This window comes from Nelumbo nucifera, chromosome 7, assembly GCF_055504915.1.
Source record: "Nelumbo nucifera cultivar China Antique chromosome 7, China Antique-T2T, whole genome shotgun sequence".
Classification (NCBI taxonomy): domain Eukaryota; kingdom Viridiplantae; phylum Streptophyta; class Magnoliopsida; order Proteales; family Nelumbonaceae; genus Nelumbo; species Nelumbo nucifera.
In genome coordinates, this window is record NC_142655.1 from 24,669,272 (window position 1) to 24,692,476 (window position 23,205).

General features: G+C 35.5%; 1 protein-coding gene and 1 pseudogene across 2 annotated transcripts; both read right to left on the bottom strand.

Moving 5' to 3' along the window:
• Positions 1-9,323: 9,323 nt before the first annotated feature.
• LOC104593483 (protein RETICULATA-RELATED 3, chloroplastic pseudogene) lies at positions 9,324-10,681 on the bottom strand (annotated as a pseudogene). The gene has a single exon (XR_016078912.1). The product of XR_016078912.1 is annotated as a protein RETICULATA-RELATED 3, chloroplastic pseudogene (transcript).
• A 10,067-nt stretch (positions 10,682-20,748) lies between these two features.
• On the bottom strand, positions 20,749-22,151 carry LOC104593482 (protein RETICULATA-RELATED 3, chloroplastic-like). Its single transcript, XM_010253351.3, has one exon. It carries the CDS (start codon positions 22,091-22,093, stop codon positions 20,966-20,968), a length of 1,128 nt encoding a protein of 375 aa, XP_010251653.1. The 5' UTR covers positions 22,094-22,151; the 3' UTR covers positions 20,749-20,965.
• Between the last annotated feature and the right edge of the window lie 1,054 nt (positions 22,152-23,205).

Consider the following 23,205-nt stretch of genomic DNA (forward strand, 5'->3'; position numbering starts at 1 on the left):
TCCATTTACATTTACAAGAAGATATTTTAACTTATTTCACCTCAGAGGCCAAAGCCTGAGTCTAATGCCTCTCCCTGAAGCCTTTTAAAACCATGGCATTAATAACTAACTTGGTATTGGTTTTACAAGGTATCAACTGGCTAGTTGGTAAGGTCTCCAGATGGTTGCAATGAAGACCAGATCAAATCCCATCTGCACCGTGGTTCAGGTGGTTATGGTTTTTGAGAGCCTTCAGATTTTGAGTTAACATAGGCTCCCAATAGCCATTGCAATCGTGCATTGGCAACATCGATCTCCGTTTTCCATCATGGTGAGATGATATTCATGTACTGCTGCAATGGCTGTTGGGACTGGTTGTTATGACCCTGAGTTGGGACTCTCAGATATCGCAATAGATAGAAATCAACAGAAAAATAGAAACAGATATTTTTGTCTTTAATTTTGCAGTTTAGAGGAATTGCAATGCAATAACGACCTCGGTCTCGGATCTCTTACTTATACCTACCCACAAAACGTCATGCATTTAGAACAATTCTTGTTAATTTCATGATGTGGAGAGGAATCATTAATGCATCACATCTCATACACCTAAAAATGGAAACTAATAAAAGCAATCTCTCAATGGTAGCAAGTGGCTTGAATTATGTGGAAGGTGGAGGTGAGCAAAAGGTATTTATTCGGTTAAAAATCGAATCGAATAAATCGAAATTTTAAATAAAAAACTGAACTGAAACTGAAATTTTTGGTTCGGTTTTCGGTTATTTCAGTTAAAACCGAATTTCAACATTATATATATTTTAGGGAAAATTCCCGATTAGTACCCTATACTTTGGGCCTAATGCCACTTTGGTCCTCAAACTTTAAAATGTGACAATTCACGAGTACCCAAACTTTTAAAACGTGACAATCCAGTACCTGTCGTTAACTAGCTATTGACCAACCATTAAGTTGCATTTAAAATAGACATAAATGCCCTTCAAGTGTTACTTAATTTTCTTTATCAACCATCTAAACATTGACAAAAACTTAACAGTCTCAAATCCTTGCATTTTCCATTCAAGAAAGTTGGGTCATGTTTGAGTGGGCATTTTAGTGATCCCAACTTTCTTGAATAGAAGAGGCAAGGATCTGATTTTTGTCAATGTTTGGATGGTTGATAAAGAAAATTAGATGACACTAAAAGGGTATTTGTGTCTTTTTCAAATGCCACTTAACGACTATTTGTCAATGTTCCCCATGCACGATGGGATGTGCCTGTGAGGTCATTATGAGGCACCCTGTTGTGAGGAACAGATCCAATTCACTGTCCACAAGCACCTAAGAAAATTCTCTCTAGAGAGGAATTGATTATTTAGGGCTATCAATGGGCCGGGTTAGGTCTATGTCAGAAAAGATTCGGACCTGGTCCATTCCGACTAGGGGTGTGGACTGGATTTGGTTCAATCCGATCCAGTCCAATGTGAATTCATTATAAATGGACCAGGTCCAATCCAATCCAATGAATGTTTTGGACCAATTTAGATCAGTCCAATTAAATGTCTTGACCATCCAATCCGTTCAAATTCATTTTGATTTAGATTGTTTTCAATCCAAACCCGATCCAATGACACATATGTTCTTATCTTATATCAATGGACTATATATTGGCTTAATCCAACCTAATCCAATATAAATTTGTTACTAACGGACCAGGTCCAATCTAATCTAATAAATATTTTGGACTGAATTGATCCAATCCAATATATCTTATTGGTTCATCCAAATTGATTTTGGAGTGGATGGGGTCCAATCCAAAACCGCCCATTGACACCCTTAATTCCGACTCGATATGTAAATGTCTAGAATCAGTTTTGAGTTTCGACCGTATCTGTTTGTTAAATGGATACATTTGAACATTATAATAAGATAATATTATAAATATGTCATGAGAAAAATATGGATCAGATTAAGGGTATCTTTGTAAACATAATTATATGGATAACTTGTTTGGGCCTTAACCGGTTTGTAACAATCAAAACCGATCCTGACCCAATTATAAATTAGGATATATAATGTAGACTGAGACCTTATATAATTGGAGCTTTATTTGGCTTTGACTTGGTCAGACGAATGCCTCTTAGCAACACTTGATTTAAAAATAAAAAATATTATTTATTTTCACATTTAAACTTTAAATTTTAATCCCTTAAATCCTAAATTCTTCTTCTTCTTTTTTTTGTTATTTGGTGATACACACCATTAATAAATTCCTCTCTAAAGTCGATGGTTGTAAGAATTAAATCCGCATTTATGTTAGAGCGAACCAGCTAACATACCAACTGAGCCACCCCTCAGTTGGCCCTAAAGCTCAAATTCAAAGACCCTGTTTGTAAATACTTAATTTTAAACACTCATGGTAAAAAAAAAAAAAATGCTTATTTTAGGTCTGGGTTACACCAATATGCACTTATATGTGTTTGGGAAATAAGTCTGAATAAGCACATTTTAGAAAATAAGCCTATTTTGCTTTTGCAAGAGAAATTTATGATTCAGTCCACAGAAATTTTTATGATTTTTTTTCGTTTTATTTACCACCTCCACGGCTCTACCTATGGTTCACTACCCCCCTCTTGAATTCATTCCTCCACTGGTCAATGCTCAACTGTACAAGCCAATAGAAGTTTATGAGATGGACTGAACAATAAAATTCCCTTTTTTCCAAACACTTTTTGAAAAAGAGCAATTGCTTATTGCACTTCTAACCCATCTTGGCCTACCATTTAATTTTCAAAATACCTATACAAGCCCATTTGAAAGAAGTAATTTTCCATGAAACACTCATAAGTCAGGATAAACACTTATTAATAAGCACTCATCCTATAAGTATTTATTTATCCAATAAGCACTTCCAGAAAGGGATAAAATCCTAAACGCTAAACTCTAAAATTAACTACGAAAAGCATTTAATCAGATGCATCTTGGACCAGGTTCAATTCAAAGCTTTTTTCATATAACTGGGTCGGATGGGATTTTTTTTTTTTATTAGCCAATTCATTGAAGGGTTTATGTCTTGTGTTTTTTTGGCCGAATGAAATTAGATTCTTATTTCCAAGTGTGAAAGATGGAATAGCCATTCCCCATTCCCTCAAATGAGAGAAAGCCATTCTTTTAGGAATGGGACTCAGAATCCCATTCCGTCCAACCAAATGACTGGAATCGGAATTCAAATTCTAGACCCCTATTCCCATGAACATAGGGGTGCAAATGGATCAGATTATGACCTGATCCTATTTTTATCGGATTTGGATAATCCTTTGTTGGTTTTTTTATCAGATGATCCAATTGAAAATCGGGTCGAATTCAAATCACTCATATCCAATCCAAAAGGATCCGGTCCAATCAGACCTATATATATGTTTATTAATATATTTATTTATAAATATGTTTATATTATATTTTTTTGTATTTTTATAAAAAACATGTATATATTAATATATATGATGGAAATAATTGAAAAAAATACTTATATTTTTTTGTGTTTTTAAACTGTTTATTTCTTTTAATAATTTATTAAATTTTCCAAAATTTGAATCGGATCGATCAGATTCAGATATCTAACATCCTTAATGGATTCAAAGTCAAATAACCATTTGTGAGATCTGATTGTACCACCCTGATTCGAATCTGATTTGACCCGATTGCATCCCTAATGAACCAAACTGACCCTAAAATATTTATTATAGTAGTTGAATCCGTAAAGTTCATTGGAACAATTGTTGATATTAACTCCTCACAATTCTGCAAGTTTTACTTGACTGAATAAAACTTTGTTTTGGGAGCTGCACCCTATTGGTGTAATTCGTAAGAGAGGAAAATTTGTGATGAGAGAGAAGGTAGAACGATAAATATAGGATTGCAACTTAACCGTTGAGCCCAACAGGGCTCAATCCATCCCAAGCTTTTGCAGGTTGGACTTGGATTTTTGGGCTTTAGGCTGGGCCTGGGCCTGAATACTCAGGGAAGATCCAGCCTATGTTAGTTTAATTAGAACGGTGAATATGCCTAGGGCAAGTCTAACAAAGGCAGTCATCGTTCTTTCTATTCTACTTGTATCTGATGCCTTCTTCACTGCAAACAATGCTAAGCAAGAGGATAAGAGAATCTCAAAAAAAAAAAAAAAAGTTAAGTTAAAACATAGATTTTCTCTTATGTCCATCTTTTGTTTGTAGACGATATGTATATTTTCTTGAAAGGCAGTCCAAAGGAAAGTGATACACTTGTACAAGTTCTTGGGCATTATGAAAAAGCCTCAAAACAAATAAAAAAAAGTAAAATCAACTTTTAAAAGCCAGAATTATCTTTCAACTCGAACATTCGTGGCAAAATGTAAAGTGTATATATATATATATATGTATGTATATATATTTTATATTTTTTTTAATTTTTATATATAAAAAAGCTCGTGAACTGAATAAGCTTGGCTCACTATCAAGCTTGAGCTGAACTTAACTCAAACATATGAACTTTTGAGCCAAGCCAAATGCGAAGTAATATTTCTTGTTTAAATCGAGCTTGAGCACAAACTCAAGGTTTATGTTTTTTTTTACCAAGTTGAGTTCCAATAATCTAATATTATGCTCGTATCCACCCTATAAGTAAGGAGGTGTTAATCAAATCAATGCTTCTAACATGAGTGGTATTACTGTAAGCACACACATATGCACATATCCACATAAGTACTAACCATATATATGATATATGATACTTGGATTGTTTCTGCCTCCTTGTAGAATCTAGATGATATAGTATCCACCCAAAGAAATTTTAGAGTGCAAAGGCATATTTTGAAGTATGTACCCTACCTAAACTCAGCCGTAGCATATTTTAAAAGGTGCATACTTTTTTAAATATATCCTTTTGTTATTTTTTGCGGTCTGCTATGTGTTTTACAAATTTGTAACGGTTTATCAACTTCTAGATTATCAAAAAAAAAAACAGTTATCATCAACTTGTAGACTACCTTTTTGTACACTGAAAACGATCTATTTAACTTTTTTAACTATGTATTAACATTTCAACAAAATATACTTGTCAAAAATTCTATTAAACGATAGTCCTGTAAAGTCTTTATGAGAAATGAGCCAAGAGCACAATAAACTTTGTTAAAAGTGTTTTTAAGGGTCCGTTTGTTTGGGATACAAACGTTGAATCAGGGTATTTACATACCCTGGTTTGTGTTTGTGAGTGCTTGTTTGATATGTAAAAAGAGAGCATACCTATTTTTTAGATACAAATTTGTGTTATTTTGATAATTAACTTTTTGACCAAAGTTAAGACATTGGAGCATAAGATAGTTTGAACATTTAATGATGAGCCCACACTTTGCACTGATTTCAAACAAACAAGATGAGTGCAAAAACGATTTAAAATGTGAACCATATTTGCATTCATGAACCAAAAAAATGGTAAATATGCAATGTACATATTTGCGTTTACATTACAACCAAACACAGCCTCAATATATAGGCATTTCTTTGAAATCACACACACCAACAAATGGCCAAAGGTATTAGATAATAGAAAGTAAGTGGAGTTTGAGGGAATCTGCTCACTTGAATAGTTTATGAGTTCAGTGTATTGTATTTGAAGTTTGTTGTATTTTAAATTGTATAATAAGAGTATAAACTAGTGGTTAGATGTGTTTTGAGTTGCAACAAACTTCTCTCTCTCTCCAATAACAATGTGATCGATCTAGATGATTTGCCATTTCCACCATAGTTGAGTGTAGGTTACAACTAACATTCTCTAAGGCTATATTCCCCTTTTCAACGGCTTGTCAATAGTTAGGCGCTTCTATAGAGTCCGGAGTGGCTGGAGATAAAATCAGAATTCACATCTGCGCCCCAATACTTGGATGGAAGATTTCTCACACTACACTCAAGAGTGTCTATTAGGTGCCTGTCTGAGAGGGTTTTCACGCAGTGGCTTCTGGCTTTGCAAGGTGGGCCCACATGGAAAGCCTAAAATCTATGTTTGGACAAAAAACCAGAAAGCTGGAATACACTTTCATTTGAGTAATAAATTGAGGTTTAGGTGAAGCTAGTTATAGCTTCTTCAATAAGGTTTAATCAATGTAGCTCAATCAAAGCTTAAGCCCTCCCAAATGGTCTCTAAGGTTGTGTGATACCATTGCTGTTTTTACATTAAACGTTTTAGGTTGATCAATACAAACTGGTGAAAAATAAGTATTGTCACATCATATATGAGTCACTTAAGCTAGAAAAATGCATGCATAGGACTGATTATTGGCGTTTATAGTTGAAATGTTATATTGATGTTTCAGGTAGAAACACCAATTTTGGGTTGATCTATGTAAGCTTAGTCAAATGTTACCTTAGTAATGAATATAAGATGAAATGGTGATAAAGAGTCACCTTGCTTAATTCCTTTCAAACTCTTAAATTCCGTGAAGAGAGCCATTAAAAGAGATGAAGAAAGATGGAGAGGTAAAAGGTACCTTTATCTAGCTCCACTTTGCACCAAAATTCAATCTTGTTAATATATAAACCAAAAATTTCCAAATTGATATGGTCATAGGCCTTCTCTATATCAACTTTACATAACATCCCTATTCTCCTGCTTCTAAATCTCATGTTTAGCAATTAAAATACCATCAAGAATCATTTCACAAACACCCCTTGAGAGTTGAGACTTAGAAATCACCAACCTCAATCTATTTCATTCTTCTAGTTAGAACCTTTGGAGGTGATTTTACACACTTCCAATTAAATTAATAGGATGGGAATCCTTGGTATTAACTATTCTAACTTGCACTATTCCTAAGATTAAAAATGTAAAATGTTTAATATTGCATTGACTACTTGAACAAACATAATCATTAGGGTTGGTACCACTATGAATGGCATGCAAATAAGTTAAAAAAAATACAAGTAAAGATAATAGAGTATGTTCAACAAGACAAATAATCAATCACAAAGAGAGCAATAATAGAGTCAAGATTTATGTAAAAAAAAAAAAAAACTTCAATATGGGAGTAAAAATCACAAGACCAAAGTCTAAATGTCTTCCACTATCAATGAGAATACTGGGGTACAATAGTCTCTTTATCAACAATTAGAGGCATTTGCATCAAGAGATATAAACTTTCTTGGATAATACAAACAAATTCTCTAACAAGTGGATTAAAGAGAACAATATAGAAAAATTCTGATCGTTTAAACCCAATAGAAACTCTAAAGCAGAATGCTAAACATAATAATGATAAAAGCAAAAGCAGAACAAAGATAATGAGAACTCCCCTACATTTTTGTATTCTTCCTCCTTTTAGTTAAATCTACAGGAGGTTTTCAGATATCATCTTTAATCCGATTTCTTTTGACTTGACTGGATCAAGATATCAAGATATGTTTTCAATAAAAAAAAAAAGGTGAAATACTATGAGAAAACAATACTCCATCTTAATCAACTTTTTAGATCGAGAAGTGCCTTTGAACTCAATAAGCTATGAATATCATACCTACTTATCTAGACCAGTAATATATAAGTCTTAAATCCATTACAAACCAAACAGGTTCCTCCATGTTCTGATGATTAAACATATATGAACAAAATAATTTCAAGCCAACAAAGTGCAATAAGAAATGGTAGAAACTAGAGAAAATACGAATCACTAAATTGAGATAAGGGAAAACATTAAACATGTCTGGAGATGAACACCCATCAGAACCATCTACCTTTGTTGATTAGTCTGAATATATTAACAGCGATTTAATTGAAAGATGTAACAGAATAACTAAAATTGATTAGTCTGAATATATTAACAGGATTGATGTTCATCATATTAAAGTTGAACTAAGAGCTTCCAAACTACAGGTCGCCAAAAAGGAAGATCCCATATTTCAATTTTAAGAAAAGGAAAGACTTAATTAGAACTTCTCTTGTTTAAGAGCAAATCATCTAAAGTACCTATGCTGCATTTTCATTTTAGGGCAAGGAGAGAATGAGAGAATAGACTTTCCAACTATAAACTAAAATGCAAAGAGAATTGCACCTAGAACAATCATACATAACACCAATTAAAAAGGCAATCACACATAAAAATTGTTGAATATCAGGATTACAAACATGAGAACAGAGGTTCAAGTCTGAGAGCGGTCACTTTGTGTGTGTGTGTGTGTGAGAGAGAGAGAGAGAGAGAGAGCCATAGTTTAGGTTCACATCCAGTCCATCCAACATCCCAAGGCCCTAGATCACGGGGTAATGACTCTTTTGACAACCATACCTAATATTGCGTTTAACCAATTAATACCCACTAAAATGAAGAGTGGAGAATAAATTTAAGAACATCAATATCAACTGATGGTGGCCCAGTTGGTGAGGTCTTTGGCTGGCTGTAGCAGATACTAGGGATCAATTCCTGCTGCCACCAGTCCAACAAAGCTAAAAAAAATTTAAGAACATAAATGATTGAGATATTGAGAGAAAAAAGCATAAACCAGAAATCTCCCTAGATCCATAAGCCCAGTCTTTCTAGAACATAGAAATTCATACTTAAGAATCTTCAATGCTATTAGGATCACGGCACATAAAACAACCACCCCCGCCATAATTTCAGTCATAGTGTTCTATATCTACATTTCCAGACCTTTCTTACTGCAGAAAACTGGCAAGAATTGCTTTACCTTGACCCTGACTTTCAAAATTCCAAGTATGCAGCATACCCTGATTGAAACTTGACTTGCTCCATTCCAATAATACCTAGAAATTTATCTGACAAATCAAGTTGACAGACTACGTAGTTGAGGATATCAACTTTGTAGCTAAAATAAAATCAGGTTTCATGAGCTGAATATACCTAACCAAAAACACAAGGGTTATCCACAAAATTTAACTCCTCATAAGTCTAATGAAACAGTTCAAAGGCCAAAACACAAAGGTTATCCACAATGAAGAACCACAACAAGAACTGATGTCAATTTTTGTGTTTAACTCAACACTAACATCAAGCAGCTCATAAATATATTGCTTCTACTTTCCTATCCAGCATAAGCAATAGCAGGGGAAGAAAATAGATGGAAAAACCCTGCTTTCTTTCATCACGTTCTTTAAGTATAGATTATTTTAACTCCTACAAATACGCAATAACGCCTCTAAAATACCTTTCTGAACAAAACCCACACAAATGACTCATTCTTTCCTAAAAGGAGTATCATCTGTAAAGGAATATGCCAAACATATCCCAACATAAAGAACAGAAGAGAAAAGGAGAGAAGGAAAATTAAGAAGGGGAAAGAAAAAGCGAACCAGAAAAGATCCACAGATAGTTTTGCACAAAAAAGCATCACTTTTCATAAACTTAAAGGAAATCAGGCAAACTTATTACGCATACTTCAATGAAAACCAACTCTACATTTAGCTCTCCTTGCCCTGAAAGTAAACAAAAGAAAGAGAAGACAAACCAAATTACTTAGACGCAGACTGACTGCTCTGTAAATCCTCACTCCCCTGTATCAACTTCACCTTCTCTTCCGCCAACTCCCCCTCCTGCGTTGAAACCACAGCCTTCCCCTCCTGAACTTTCTGTGATCCCGTCAACCTCGCCAAGATCACAAATGAAGCACCTCCGAGAAGATTATTTAAACACCTCAAAACCACCACCGAAGCCTTAAATCCCAAAGACGGCAGCCCCTTCTCCAGCAGAAACTCAACCCCGTTCAAAGTTTGATACCTGAGGTTACTGCTCAGACCCATATGAATTGCCCAAGTAATAGCATTCAACACCGTGGGCGGAGGCTTATTCGGCGTCTCGAAATTGGGATCCATCTTCTTCCTCATCTTAATCAGCCCAGTTGAAATCGCAGTGCCCACGAGCCCCGCAGCAAACCCAACTGCAGCAAACAGAGTTCCTTTATATACAAACGTCCCAAACCGATCGAGAACACTGAATGCTCCTGATTCAAACATGTGGCTCTTCGGACAGCTCGCGAAGATCGCAGGGAGATTCACCGATGACGCAGTCGCCGTTGGGGCTAAAAGATACATAAGAATGAAGTTTACTATCGATCCGACGACAAGAGTCGAGAAGACAAAGTCGAGCTCGTTGAGTCCGAAGTTAGGACGAGTCGCCATGTCTCCAAGAACGTTTGCACTAACGCCGATCAATTCCTCCATCAGAACCTTGAACGGAAACTGTGGATCAGCCGCAACCCGTGATCTCCATCCGTTCAAGAACAACCCTAGAATTCCTATACCTGACGATGACGATGAAGATCGATCCTCGGAATCTCCACCACCACTATGGCCGGAACTCCACCCGTCATTGCCGCCACCGCCGGTTCCACGGCCTTTTCCGCCGGCTCCATTGCCTCCATCATTGGAAAGTTCGAATTTTCCGGCGGAGCTGGGGCTAGAAGCTCTGGTTTGGAGAAGAGAGAGAGAGATATTCAAAGGGGAGGGAGAGGAGACAGAGAAATGTGCAGGGAGAGAGAGCGCCGAAGAACGGGTGTTTTGGATGGTAAGATGTCGGCTTCCGGCGAGATCATATTGGTTATGTAGAGGAAAGTATCGGAGTTGGGCCACTGTCGCCATGTTTTCCGGCGAGAGAACGAGATTCAACTGAAATTTCAGTCAGTCATCCACGTTCAATTTTATTGCATAAAGAAGCTCTTGAACCAACCTACCAAGTCAGTTAGACAAGAAATATCCACCATCAGATTCGATGACTTTCAAATCTTACGTAGAAAACTTTGACTTTACTTAATCTTTTATCTCACGAGTATTGTGTCGTTGTTGGTATCTGTACTTTTCGACAACGAGATGAAATCAGATGAAGTTATGATATAACGTTAGAGGATATATAATAAAAATATAAAGTCGAATCCCTAGCATCGAAAATATATCGTTAAATTGGAATCTTCATTTGGTCACCATGCTGCACGGATTTGAGTTGAGGCACATTTACAATTGTTTGGACGGTCTAGATTGAGCATCTCTCTTGAGGAGGATCAGGATGCGGAACCACCATCCGTTGAGCCCACAGTGAAGGGGGACTGTTTATTGGGTTCTGATCATTTTATACTCTCCACGTGGCAATTTGTGAGAGTGTCTGATAGATGCGGACGGTACTGTATCCCAGACCCAAGCCATCCCATGACTGAAGTTGAAAAACGTAAATTTGTTTTAGACGAAATCTGCTCCTCACAAATGGGCGCCTCACATGCACATCCACCGAGCATTGAGAACATCTCCCGTGAATAATAATTGATAAATACGGGAGATGTTCTAAATGCATGGTAGAATGTGCGTGTTGGGCGCCTGTGAGGCGCCAGGTGTAAGGAGCAGATCCGGTCTCAAATTTGTTTGGTTGACAGGAAAGAGGTGGGTGGTTTGTTCATTGTTGAGGGCTTGTTTGGATTTATTCGGCCACCGACCCACGAAAACCAGGACCCGCCATCCAATACTACTCTTTTTGGCCGTTCCGGAGAATTTGAGCATGAGAGAAGCCCAGACCCGTTGTTGTCGACCCAGTGACCTGGCTGGTTGAACCATCACCTGAGGATCGGAGAAGATGGACAATTCATCACTTTTGAGGATCGGAGAAGATCAGGGTCAATGATGGAGACTTCTTTCAAAGTTGGGATCGGGGATGTGGAGTACGGCCCTAATCCAAAGGCCCAAACATGCTCTATTACCTTTCCTATATTTAATATAAAAAATATATTCGGTTTTTTCTACTTGTTTTATCATTTTTATGTAGATTTATCTTTTTGTTTTTTTATTATTTTATTTATAACATCACATGTTATGCCAACTGGATTCCCTCCCTATAAAACTCTTCATGCGTTGTCGGTCAAAATCGACTGAGGGCAACACTTGTCAATTCGCTCCCAAGCCGAGGTGTGGTTGAATAGTCTAAGGCCTCTAGAGGACGAGGGCTGCTAGGCTCGCCCTACGAGGATCAAAGAGAGACGTTAGAGGCCTTGGATTGGTAGCCGAGGCGGAGACTCTAACGGTCAAATTAGTTTAGGTACAGTGCAAGGTGGACGAGACCTAAGGTGTAAATACTCAGACAAGGCCACAAAGGAGATTAAGAGTTCTCAAGTTCTTGTTCTTGATACTAAGTTCCAGTCCCTTTACCTTGAGAGGGTTGCCTCCTATTTATACTTGAGGCCACTTGGAGGTAGGTGAGCTCAGAAAGTCCGAATACAGTTCGTACGCGGGAGGCACAGTTATTAGAGGTTACCAAGTGTGATCGTGCCATTGATTCCAGAATGAACGCCAAGCTTTGTTCTGCACACGCCCTGATTGAGCCTGCCCTGAGCGCTGCCGTCTAACATGCGTAGGCCCACTATTGGGCAAGGCCATGTAAATCTACATCAGCACGCATCCTTAAACGCTTGCATCCACCCACATATTGGGAATATCTCTTATACATGTTTGTTAAGTTCATTCCCAATGTGTGAGTGAATGCCCATGCTTTCAAGGTACATTTAGGTTGTTTGAAGGAAAAAATAGGGAAAGTCAAGGAAATCCATACAGGGTCTATACATTTACGCTATGTTTGATTTGAAGGTTAGAGTAGGGAAAGGAAGGGAAATGCAGGGAAATTTATACAAGATTTGTAAATGTTTCCCTTCCTTTCCTTTCCTTTCCCTACTTTTTCCTTCAAAGGATCATTTTCTTGTTCCCCCCCCCCAAAAAAAAAGGAAAATTTCTGACTCCACCATTGTTGTTGCACATCAAGAATATCCCCCATACTTGTGTTAGAACTCGTTACTCATGAGAAGATGTTACTAATGAGTTCTTAAAAAATAAGGTATTTAAGGCACCTGCGAACACTCATTCTGCAAGTATGGGCATTCAACCATACATTGGAAACATTTTTCTATCAAGGCCTCTTCATTTTTTGGATTTTGAGAGGGGGGAAGTTCCTACTGACCAAAATAACTATGTTCTTTTTTTGTAAGATTTATGTGGGATTCACAGAAAATTTATTTTTCTAGGGTATCACTTACCCGTCTCTAAGCATGTGAATAACTAACTTTCCCACTTAGGGTGTAAGTTGCCAATACTTTGATGGGACAAATTACCCCTTTTAATAATGGCTTTTTATGACTAAAATTGTCATTATTCTATTTACTTAAGAAATAAAAGAACATGGATAATGCACTTACTCGGATTAGGTAAATGCATTTATATGGATAACTAACTTCCTAAAGTGAATGGGGCCTAAATTTAACATACGTACATAAGAGATATTCTTAATGTACAACTGAATTCTGAATGCATAGAGCTTTTGCTTGTAGGAGATATGGGCTCATTTAAGGGTGCACAGTAGGGGTGCAAATGGATTGGATCATGATCCGATCCGATCCTATTTGGTCAAATTTGGACCACCCTTGCTCGGATCTTTATATCAGATAATAGGATCCGATTAGAAATCGGATTGGATTGAAGTCGCCCCCTATCTGATGTGATATATATTATATATTTATAAATATAAATATATAATAATATATATGTTATTTATTTATTTATATTTTTATAAATTTAATATATTATTTATTTTTTATAAAAAACATGTATATATATGATGAAAAATAATTAATAAATACTTATATTTTTTGTATTTTATTTAAATTAGTATATTTTATTTTTCTTTTAATAATTTATTAATTTTAAAGAAAATAAGTTAAATCGAATCAGATCCAAATATCCAACTTATTGATAAGATTTGAATTCAAGTCGAATCCTATCAAATCCGAACACATCTGATATAAACAATATCAAATCGAATTCAAATATACCTTGATTCAAATCCTATCTAATCCACTTGCATCCCTACTTCGTGCTATGAATGAAGCTTGCATGTCAACTTTTAAACTCATCTCTATCACGAGCGCGACGATGAGAAAACTCTAACAACGAATCTTTTCTAATTAATTTAACCACATGGAAGATTCTTTGGCCGATTCGGATTGTTGGCTGAACCCAACGTGTCAAATAGAAAATTCCTTCCAATCAAAACCACAACATACTTAAATTCATAATATAATGCTATTACCTAAATTTGTTGAACTTTGAGAAGGGAAATAAGAAACATCAACTTGGGACGTATCCATTCAACTTTGACCTTCATCATGATTATTTTGGACCAATCCTATCTTACCATTGTGCTCTATAAAGATCCATATGTTTTGTTAAATTATAAATACTTGAATTACTTTGTACCACGTGAGACCATATTTTCTTTGGTCTTCCGTGCATTTTTAGGTTATGTTTGGTTTGAAGGAAAAGGTAAGAAAATAAAGAAAAAGAAGGGAAATAGTACAAACCTTATATTAGTTTCCCCGTCTTTTCCATCCTTTCTCTACCTTTTCCTTCAAACCAAACACAGGCTTAGAGTCTTTTAGTTGCACCGATTCACTCCTACTAGTAGTGCAGTTATTGGTCGTGAACCATCTTAGTTGACATTCTTTCGTCTTGTCACTATATAAAAACCCATTCTTCTCAACATCCCCCCTTTTTTTTGACTCCACTCATTTTTTGAATATGAATATTGCTTAGTGCTTTATTCCATATGTCAAAGCTTAATCTTATAAATATCTTATGAACATTTAGAGACTTTTTCTTAAGTTATTTTGATTGAAGATAATAAATCCAATTTCACATTGATTTTCTTTTATCGCAATGCCATTTCTTATTTTTCTAGATTCATTTCATCTTCATCATCACCACCATTCAAGCCTAATGTGGGGTCGGCTACATGAAACTTTTTTTTAAATACCCCAAAATTACTCCACCCACTAGAGGGCCGGCTAAGACAACTAACAAAATATGTTGCACATTTTCCTTCATTTCAATTTGGGAGGAGTACAAATATAAAGGTGTAGAGTGCAAAACCTTATATTTTGTATGTATTTGTATTATACATATTTGTATTTGTATTCTTTTCAAACTGAGCCTTCGTTACAAACTTTATACCTAATTGGGGTCAAAATTTCCTTGGGTACAAATGAAAGCAAATTTGAATTCGATGCAAATCTTGCACCTGGTCAATATCAATGATCAAAATTTTGCAACATACCAGACTGTATTGTCCAATATGTATCATAGTTGATACATGTTGCTTCTAAGTTTTTTTTTTTAAGAAATTCATATTTTACATGTTAAACAATGTTATTCCCACCCTTTTCCCAAATTTTGGCAAAAAAAAACTAAAAAAATGATGAGCCTATTGGGTGCATGAAACTTGGTCAAGATTTGCATTGCAAACAAGCACAGCCTTGGTACAAGATAATACCCAATCCCTTTCTACCCCTAAGGCCCTGTTTACTTTGCAATAAGTTACTTACCCGAGTAAATGCACTTACCCAGGTTAGTGTTTCATGAGAAACATTTATCCTGTTAAGTGCATTTACCCATGTTCTTTTATTTCTCAATTAAATAAAAGAATGACCATTTTAGCCATAAAAATTTCATTATCAAGAGGGGCATTTTTGTCTCATCGAAGTGTTGGCAACTTTCTCCTAGTAATTTACCCACCTAGGAAATGGGATACCTAGGAAAATAAATGCCCCCTAAGAATCAATATTCTTTAACTTCTTTCTGTAAAAAGGATTTAGCATAGAGGGCATTAGGGTTTGTCCAAAATTTCCATGCTAGTATAGTGATAAACCAATATTTAGATTAAAAGTAAATCTAATCCCCAATCTTCCATTGTTTTGCATATAGTGACCTGATACCAATTAATAAGATAATTCTTTTCTTTAAAACCGACTTGGAGACCGAACCAGTCAAGGATCCGGTTATCGGGTCGAACAGTCAGCCCATTCTGACAAAAAATTAAAAAATAAAAAAACGGTTAAAATGGTTCAAATGGTTAATCGCCCGATTCAATAGTTTATTGACCAAAATCAATGTTTTTTGAGAAAATCCGGTTTTTGGGGAGAAATGGAACCGATCACCTAATCGGTGTCTATTTTTTCCGGTCCAACTGTCCGATTTTGAAAACCATGGTTGTAAGATCCATGGAAACATGGTGAAGTTGGTCAATCTCCGAAAGTCCAAGGAAATGGCGATGGTTTTGTCTAAGTAGAGGAGATTGGAGGTAAGAGGAGAGAGGAAGAGAATGTCGATGGAGCAAAAGCGAGAGAAGGGGGACAGGACAGCCAAGAGAGAGAGACGTGGTTAGTTATTTTCCTATTATTTACTATTGATCTATGCCTATTTTGCCCATCAAGTTGTCTTGAATAGTTAAGATGCTTCTTTTTCAACAAAAAATATGACATCGAAATCCAAGCCTTATACTTTGTTGTTATATTTTTTTTTAGGACTCTCCAGAAAAAAAAAAAAAAAAATCGTGTATTAGGCAGCAAATCGTTTTAAATCTAAATTCTGGTTTATTCATTCATCCTCATCAGGTTTTATGTGAGAACCAACTATCAAACTTAACGAGAACACAAGTAAGTTTGAGAGTGAGGACATCAAGCTCTTCAAGGATATAAATACAATGTTGTAATCTTACGCCTTCTTGGACGCTTAAATCCTACTTTATCACTATTCAGCTTCGCAAATTGTAGCCCAAACCCAGTTCCCCTAGAAAATTTGATACCTCGAAATTCATTATGGACATCATAAATTAGGGTTCTAATGGCATAAATCTTTAACAAGCAATCGATCAAATAACTAGATTAAATGAGGCATAGTTTTCAAGGCGCCAAGGAAAGGCTAGGCAACACAGGGGCACCTCGTCACCTAGTCACTTAGGTGGGCGCCTAGGCAATGGATTTCTTTTGAGTAAAAACATGTATCCTAGGGTAGTTCCTTAGGTTCCATAATCATATTTCCTTCATAAATATCCATGATCTTCATAAAAAAAAGTATAAATTTAATATTAAAGTATAGAAATCAATATATTCCAACATATTCATGAGAAGAAACAGAAGAAAGAAAATAAAATTCAAAAAATATAGGGGTTGAACCCCTATTTCTGTTGTAGGAAAAAAAGAAAAGAAAAGGTGGAAGAAGAAAAAGAATAAATTAGTGTATAAGAACACAAACTTAGTAATGAAAAAGAAGAAAATGTGTTGATTGGACAACATTTTATGTTCTTCCTTACTTATTGGTTTAGGTTTTGAAGTCTTTGAAGGTTCAATACAACTTTTAGCAATGTTTGGGTTGATTAAACCCTAACAAATAAGAAAATAATAAAAAGAAATTAGTATATAAACAAACAATGAATATTTTAATTTAAAAATGTCTATTTTATAATTATAACCTAAAAAAAATAAGAATATAAAAGTTTTTATAACACGCTATAGAAAACTACTTGGCAATTAGGTGACGCAAACCTCCAAGGGCATCTTGTCACCTAGGCGTCGCCTTGACAACTATGAAATGAGGTGGGAAGTAATAATTGAAATTACATTTTGAATTCTTACAATTAAAGATGGATTAAATTCACAAATATGGACATTTTAGTAGTCATTAAAGCTGACATTAAAGATATAATAAAATGAATTTTATACCCTTTCTCAAACAAAGAAATAAAGGGTAATTTTAGTCCAGAAAAAAAACTTTCGCATTACGTTCACACTTTTCTATATAGTATAGATTATTGTCATTGCTTATTTCTTCAATAAGAGGTTTCCCAAACATTCAATTATCTTGCCAAAATTTGATTATTCTTCCATTCCCTACTAACCAACGAGTTCCTTTTTTAGTAAGATATTGGGCAAAGAGAATGCCTCTCTATGCCCACGAGATACTCTAATCTTGACATCCCAAAAACTATCTCTTCAAGTATTTATCCTTCATAACCTTAACCATAGGTTTTCTTCCTCACTTAAGATTTTCCATCCAAGTTTTGTTAGATTTGCCTCATTTACCCACAGAACCTCTCTATCTTTTGGGCTACAAGCCTTATCCAATTTCAGGAGATGGATAGGCTTTTTCTCACTTAAGTTTGGCCATAAAAGTTCCCTTTGAAGTTCGTTAAGATCTTCTATGGCATTTTTTGGAATTCTAAATAATCTCATGGTATAATTAGGCACCATATTTGAAGTAGAATCAGTCAAAGTTAGCCTTTCCACTAAGGATAAAGTATTCTTTTTCCGATTTGCACATCTTGGGAGCTAAGGGTGAGAAAAAAAACTGAAAAACCTAACCGACCGAAACCAAACCGAAAAATTGGTTAACCGAACCAGTCAGTTCGATTTCAGTTTGGTGTTTTTAAAAAACCGAAGGTACTAGTTTGGTTTCGTTTAACCAATATAAAAAATGACGGTTAACCAAACCGACAAATATACATATATTTATATATGTTTAATAAATATTTATGTATATTTATGTATATTTTATATATTGTAAATTAATAAATATGCATTATATATAAATATATATATATATATATATTTATAGTATATTATATATTATTTAAAATATAATATTTTATATATATTAATTATTTTTATAATATATATTGTAAAAACTAAAAAACCAAAAACCGACAAACCGAATCGGTCAACTGGTTAACCGACTGGTTTCGGTTCGGTTCCTATTACCGGTTTTCTAAAAACCGGTACTATCAATTTGGTTCAAGAAAATGCCCCACGGTTCAATTATATTGACAAATGTAACCTTAGCGACTCTTGTTGCAAACTTGCAATTATGGGTGCACCCAAATAGCTTTTTGGGTTAGCCTCCAAAGGAATTCTAAGCATTTTAGAGAGGAGCTTTTTTACGTGAAAAGGAATTGCATTGTTGTGTTCTTAGATGAAACAAGTTGGAGACCAATTCATGGCCACCCACATGCAACATTTCAACCATCGAGAGGAGCCATGACGGTAGCCATTGATCATCACTTGTAAAATGTAGATTAACATTAAGATTGAGATGCTAAGGTTGGTCATCAGTTGAAAAAGGTAGCCAACGATCATCACTTGAAAAATATAGATTAATAGTGAAATTGAGACGCTAAGGTTGATCATCAGTTGGAAAAGGTAGATTGAAACAAGATTGAAATGCTAGGATGACCCTGGTGCATTGTTGTCGAACCATCACTATAGCAAAATGGTCTTTATCCGAGTCAATAGATTGGGTATATACTTCGCCTAGTCTCTTTTTATTGTTAATTAAGGTACTTAAATCAAATTACTATTGATTTAATGTTAGGCTATTATAAATTATAATTAACAGTAAATCAATAATTTAATTAACAACAATTCGTCAAACAATAAATTAATAGAAACTAACAATATATCAAACAACAATTTAATTATTAGTAAATCAGTAAATTATTAATTTTCGTAATTTATCAAACAATAGTTTTTTGTAATTTAGGTAAATTATTTATTTTTGTTATTCTTGTAAAGTAATTTTTGTAATTAATTTACCAAAAATTAATTAATTTATTTATTTACCAAAAATTGAACTAATAAATTTATAATTTTGGTAACTTTGGTAATTTCATAGAAATTAATTAACAATAATGTAGTGGTAATTTTGTTGAAAATTATTAACTATAGAATTAAGAATTAACAATAATTAGATTATCACAAACCAGTAATTTATCAATAAATTATTAATTTTTGTAATTTATGAAACAATAACTTTAGTATTTTGGAAAAATATTAATTTGATATAAATTAATAATTTGCATGACATATCAAAAATAATTTAGATAATTTTGGGAAATTAATTTGTGTGGTAATTTTGTAATTAATTTACTGATTTTTTTGGTAATTTAATTTAACAGAAATTATTAATTTAGCAAAAATTAAAGTAACAGAACTTTGATAAATTAATTTTGGACATTTTGGTAAGTTTGCATATTAATTATTGTTACATTAGTAATGTTTGTAATTTTTCCGGTGCGTCATATCATTTACATTTCCATTTAATCTTTCTTTTTCGCTTTTTATTTCCATTTAATCTCTTCTGTCATCATATTGGATTCCAGGGGGGCCCACTAGTTTGAAAATAAAGCAACTTTATACTTTAACATGATTTTTAAATTATTTTACTAAATACTCATATTATTCTGTCCCAAAGTGGAGTTAGATTTTAAAAGACACGTTCTCTTGCAAAGTTAAAAGAGTGTGCTAAAGTGGGATCATAGCTAAAAAAACTTGACCTAAAAAGTACTTTTCCCTTTCTTCTATTATAAAATTTCTAATATCATTATTAATTTATTAAAATATGCCCTTTTTATATATTTTTCCCCTTTCCTCACAGTCATCAATCCATCTCCTTTTTTTATTTTTTTGATAATTAGCAATCATCCATCTCCATTAAAGACTCGTCCTTAAACAAGCTCAATCATAAGAATGTTCCAACTTAGGCTAGGATATTCATATTGCTAAATTAGATTGAGACATTTCAAATTTATAATTATAGGCATATTGCTAAATTAATAGAAAACATGCTTCAGCACACTAGAATTGTTCTTAATAAAAAATTTACCCAAAATAATCGAATTCTCCATGTGCACTGCCCAAGCCACCCACTTGCTACAAACATTAAAGTTATAAAAAGAATGTTGTCACTCATCCAGAAAATTTTCATTCTAAATTACTGGAAAAGCTGCCTGAATCCTCCCTCACACTTATCATTGTACATTTGTACCGAACCGAAATTGCTAAATTTTGATCATCTTCAGTTCCTCAGCAATATCTTAATCCTAAAAATTTTCTTCAAAATCAACAGATATTTAATTGATCTCTTAAATCATTACTCTGCAACTCAGCATTGATCCAACATAAAAAGATTATTTCCCTTTTCATATATTCACCTGTAAATTACATAAACTCAGAGACACCCAAAATCCATCCTTCAGTGAAAACCCACTCAAACCCAGTGTCTCATTCCCAATTTAGTTTTCAAAAGAAGGAAAAAATAAAAAATAAAAAGCACACACATTTTACTTTTCTACTCTAGAGCTGGGTAGCAAAGAAGACTAACCAGATCACTTACAACCAGACTGACTGCTGCTCTGCAAATCCTCACTCTTCTCGATTAACCTTACTTTCTCCTCAGCCAAACCAGCTTCCTTGGTTGTCTCCACACTCTTCCCTTCTTCGACCTTCTGTGACCCCGTCAGCCTCGCCAACAACACAAACGAAAACCCTCCAAGGACATTGTTCAAACACCTCAAAACCAGCACCGACGCCTTAAATCCCGACGGCGGCAGACCCTTCGCCAGCAGGAACTCAATCCCGTTCAAGGTCTGATACCTGAAATTACTGCTAACACCCATATGAATCGCCCAAGTAATAGCATTCAGCACGGTCGGAGGGGGCTTATTCGGCGTCTCAAAGTTGGGATCCATCTTCTTCCTCATCTTAATCAACCCATTCGAAATCGCAGTCCCCACGAGCCCCGCCGCGAACCCAACTGCAGCAAACAGAACCCCTTTGTACACAAACGTCCCAAACCGATCGAGCACGCTGTACGCTCCTGATTCAAACATGTGGCTTGTCGGGCAGCTTGCGAAAATCGCAGGGAGGCTGGGCGAAGACGAAGCCACCGTTGGAGCTAAAAGATACATAAGGACGAAGTTCAGAATCGATCCGACGACGAGAGTCGAGAACACAAAATCGAGCTCGTTAAGTCCGAAATTAGGGCGAGACGCCATGTCCCCGAGAACGCACGCGCTAACCCCGACTATTTCCTCCATCAAAACCTTGAAGGGGAACTGAGGGTCTGCGCCTACCCTTGACCTCCATCCGTTCAAGAAAAGCCCTAGAATTCCTAAACCTGAAGATGACGATGACGATCGATCCTCAGAATCCCCGCTACCACTATGACCAGAATTCCACCCGTCATTGCCACCGCCACCTGTTCCGCGGCCGGATCCACTGCCTCCATTGCCTCCGGCATCGGAAAGGTCGAACTTTCCGAGGGAGCTCGTGTCAGAAGCTCTGGTTTTCGGAAACGAGGAAGATAGATTTGAAGAGGAGGTAGAGGGGGAAGAGAAATGAACAGGAAAAGACGCCGCCGGAAAACGGGGATTTGGAGATACAACATGACGGTTTCCGGGGAAATTGTAATGGTTAGAGAGAGGAGAGTATCGAAGTTGAGCCACCGTCGCCATGTTTTGAGTTCAGACTACAGTGAGAGAGTTTTTCCACCAGTTCTCTGCACTAAAAAGCATTTTGCTTTATAGATTCCAAGCGTTGCTCATCAGAGGGAACTAGGGTTGAGCTATGATGTACTGCTTCAATCATGTACAACATTATTCCGTAGATCTTTGACTCTGATGTTAGATTGGAATCTCTAGTTTTTAGATATTTAAGATGGATTTTGATTGCACGTTTCATTTGTTTATGGTTTGTAATTTGTATGTTCTATCTATCACCCTGCCAGGGGCAGTGGAACTGGATCGTGCCCCACCAAATTAAGAGCGGGTAGGACCCACCTATGCTTTATGGACAGTTTGATAACTGCTGAAGAGACCAAAAAATAAATAATTTTCTTTTTTTTCCTTTTTTCTGTTTTTTTTGTGTGTATGCGCTTTGAAAGGCTTATAACCTAAAAGCTGAGTACAATACATGCTGGCTACATTTATCTTAGCCGCAAATAAGGAATATTTACGAAATATAGTATAAAAGATGTTCTCAATGAGGAGCAGCTGGATGAAAGTGACCACCGATGTATTGTTATCGTTATATCCGAATTCCTGGAAAGTAAAAATCATAAAATTTAGGGAGAATGACCAAATTTTATAGCCTCTAGAGAATGTATCCTGATCGTGATTCGAAATTCACAGACAAGATATGGTTTATAGGGGAGAGAGGGCTAATAGTAGGGGGGGCTGGAATTCAGAATTCTGCATCTTCTCCATAAAATTTATTCCATTAGTAGAGCGGCTTCTAAGTTCTTTTGACCCAGTTACAGGTCACGCAGGACGCGGGTGCATCTTCTAACATTGCCAATGAACAATTCATTTATGCAGAAGGCAGACCCTGTTGGGCCATCAGTAGCTACGATGCTGAAATAGGAGGCCTTCTGACTTTGCTACAATTGCATCTTTTGGTCTATACAGACAGTACAGAGTTAGTTGAATTTGCCAACACAAACCATATACCTAGATGTTACAATCAAGCAACTCATATTTTTGCTTATTTGCTTATATATCTTGTAAGGGCCAATTAAAAGTATCTTATAGCAACTCGGCCCCGAACCATGTAAGTTTTTCAATATGAT

Coding starts and splice junctions, on each gene's coding strand:
- LOC104593482 (XM_010253351.3), bottom strand. CDS start 22,093: ATGGCGACGGTGGCTCAACTTCGATACTCTCCTCTCTCTAACCATTAC.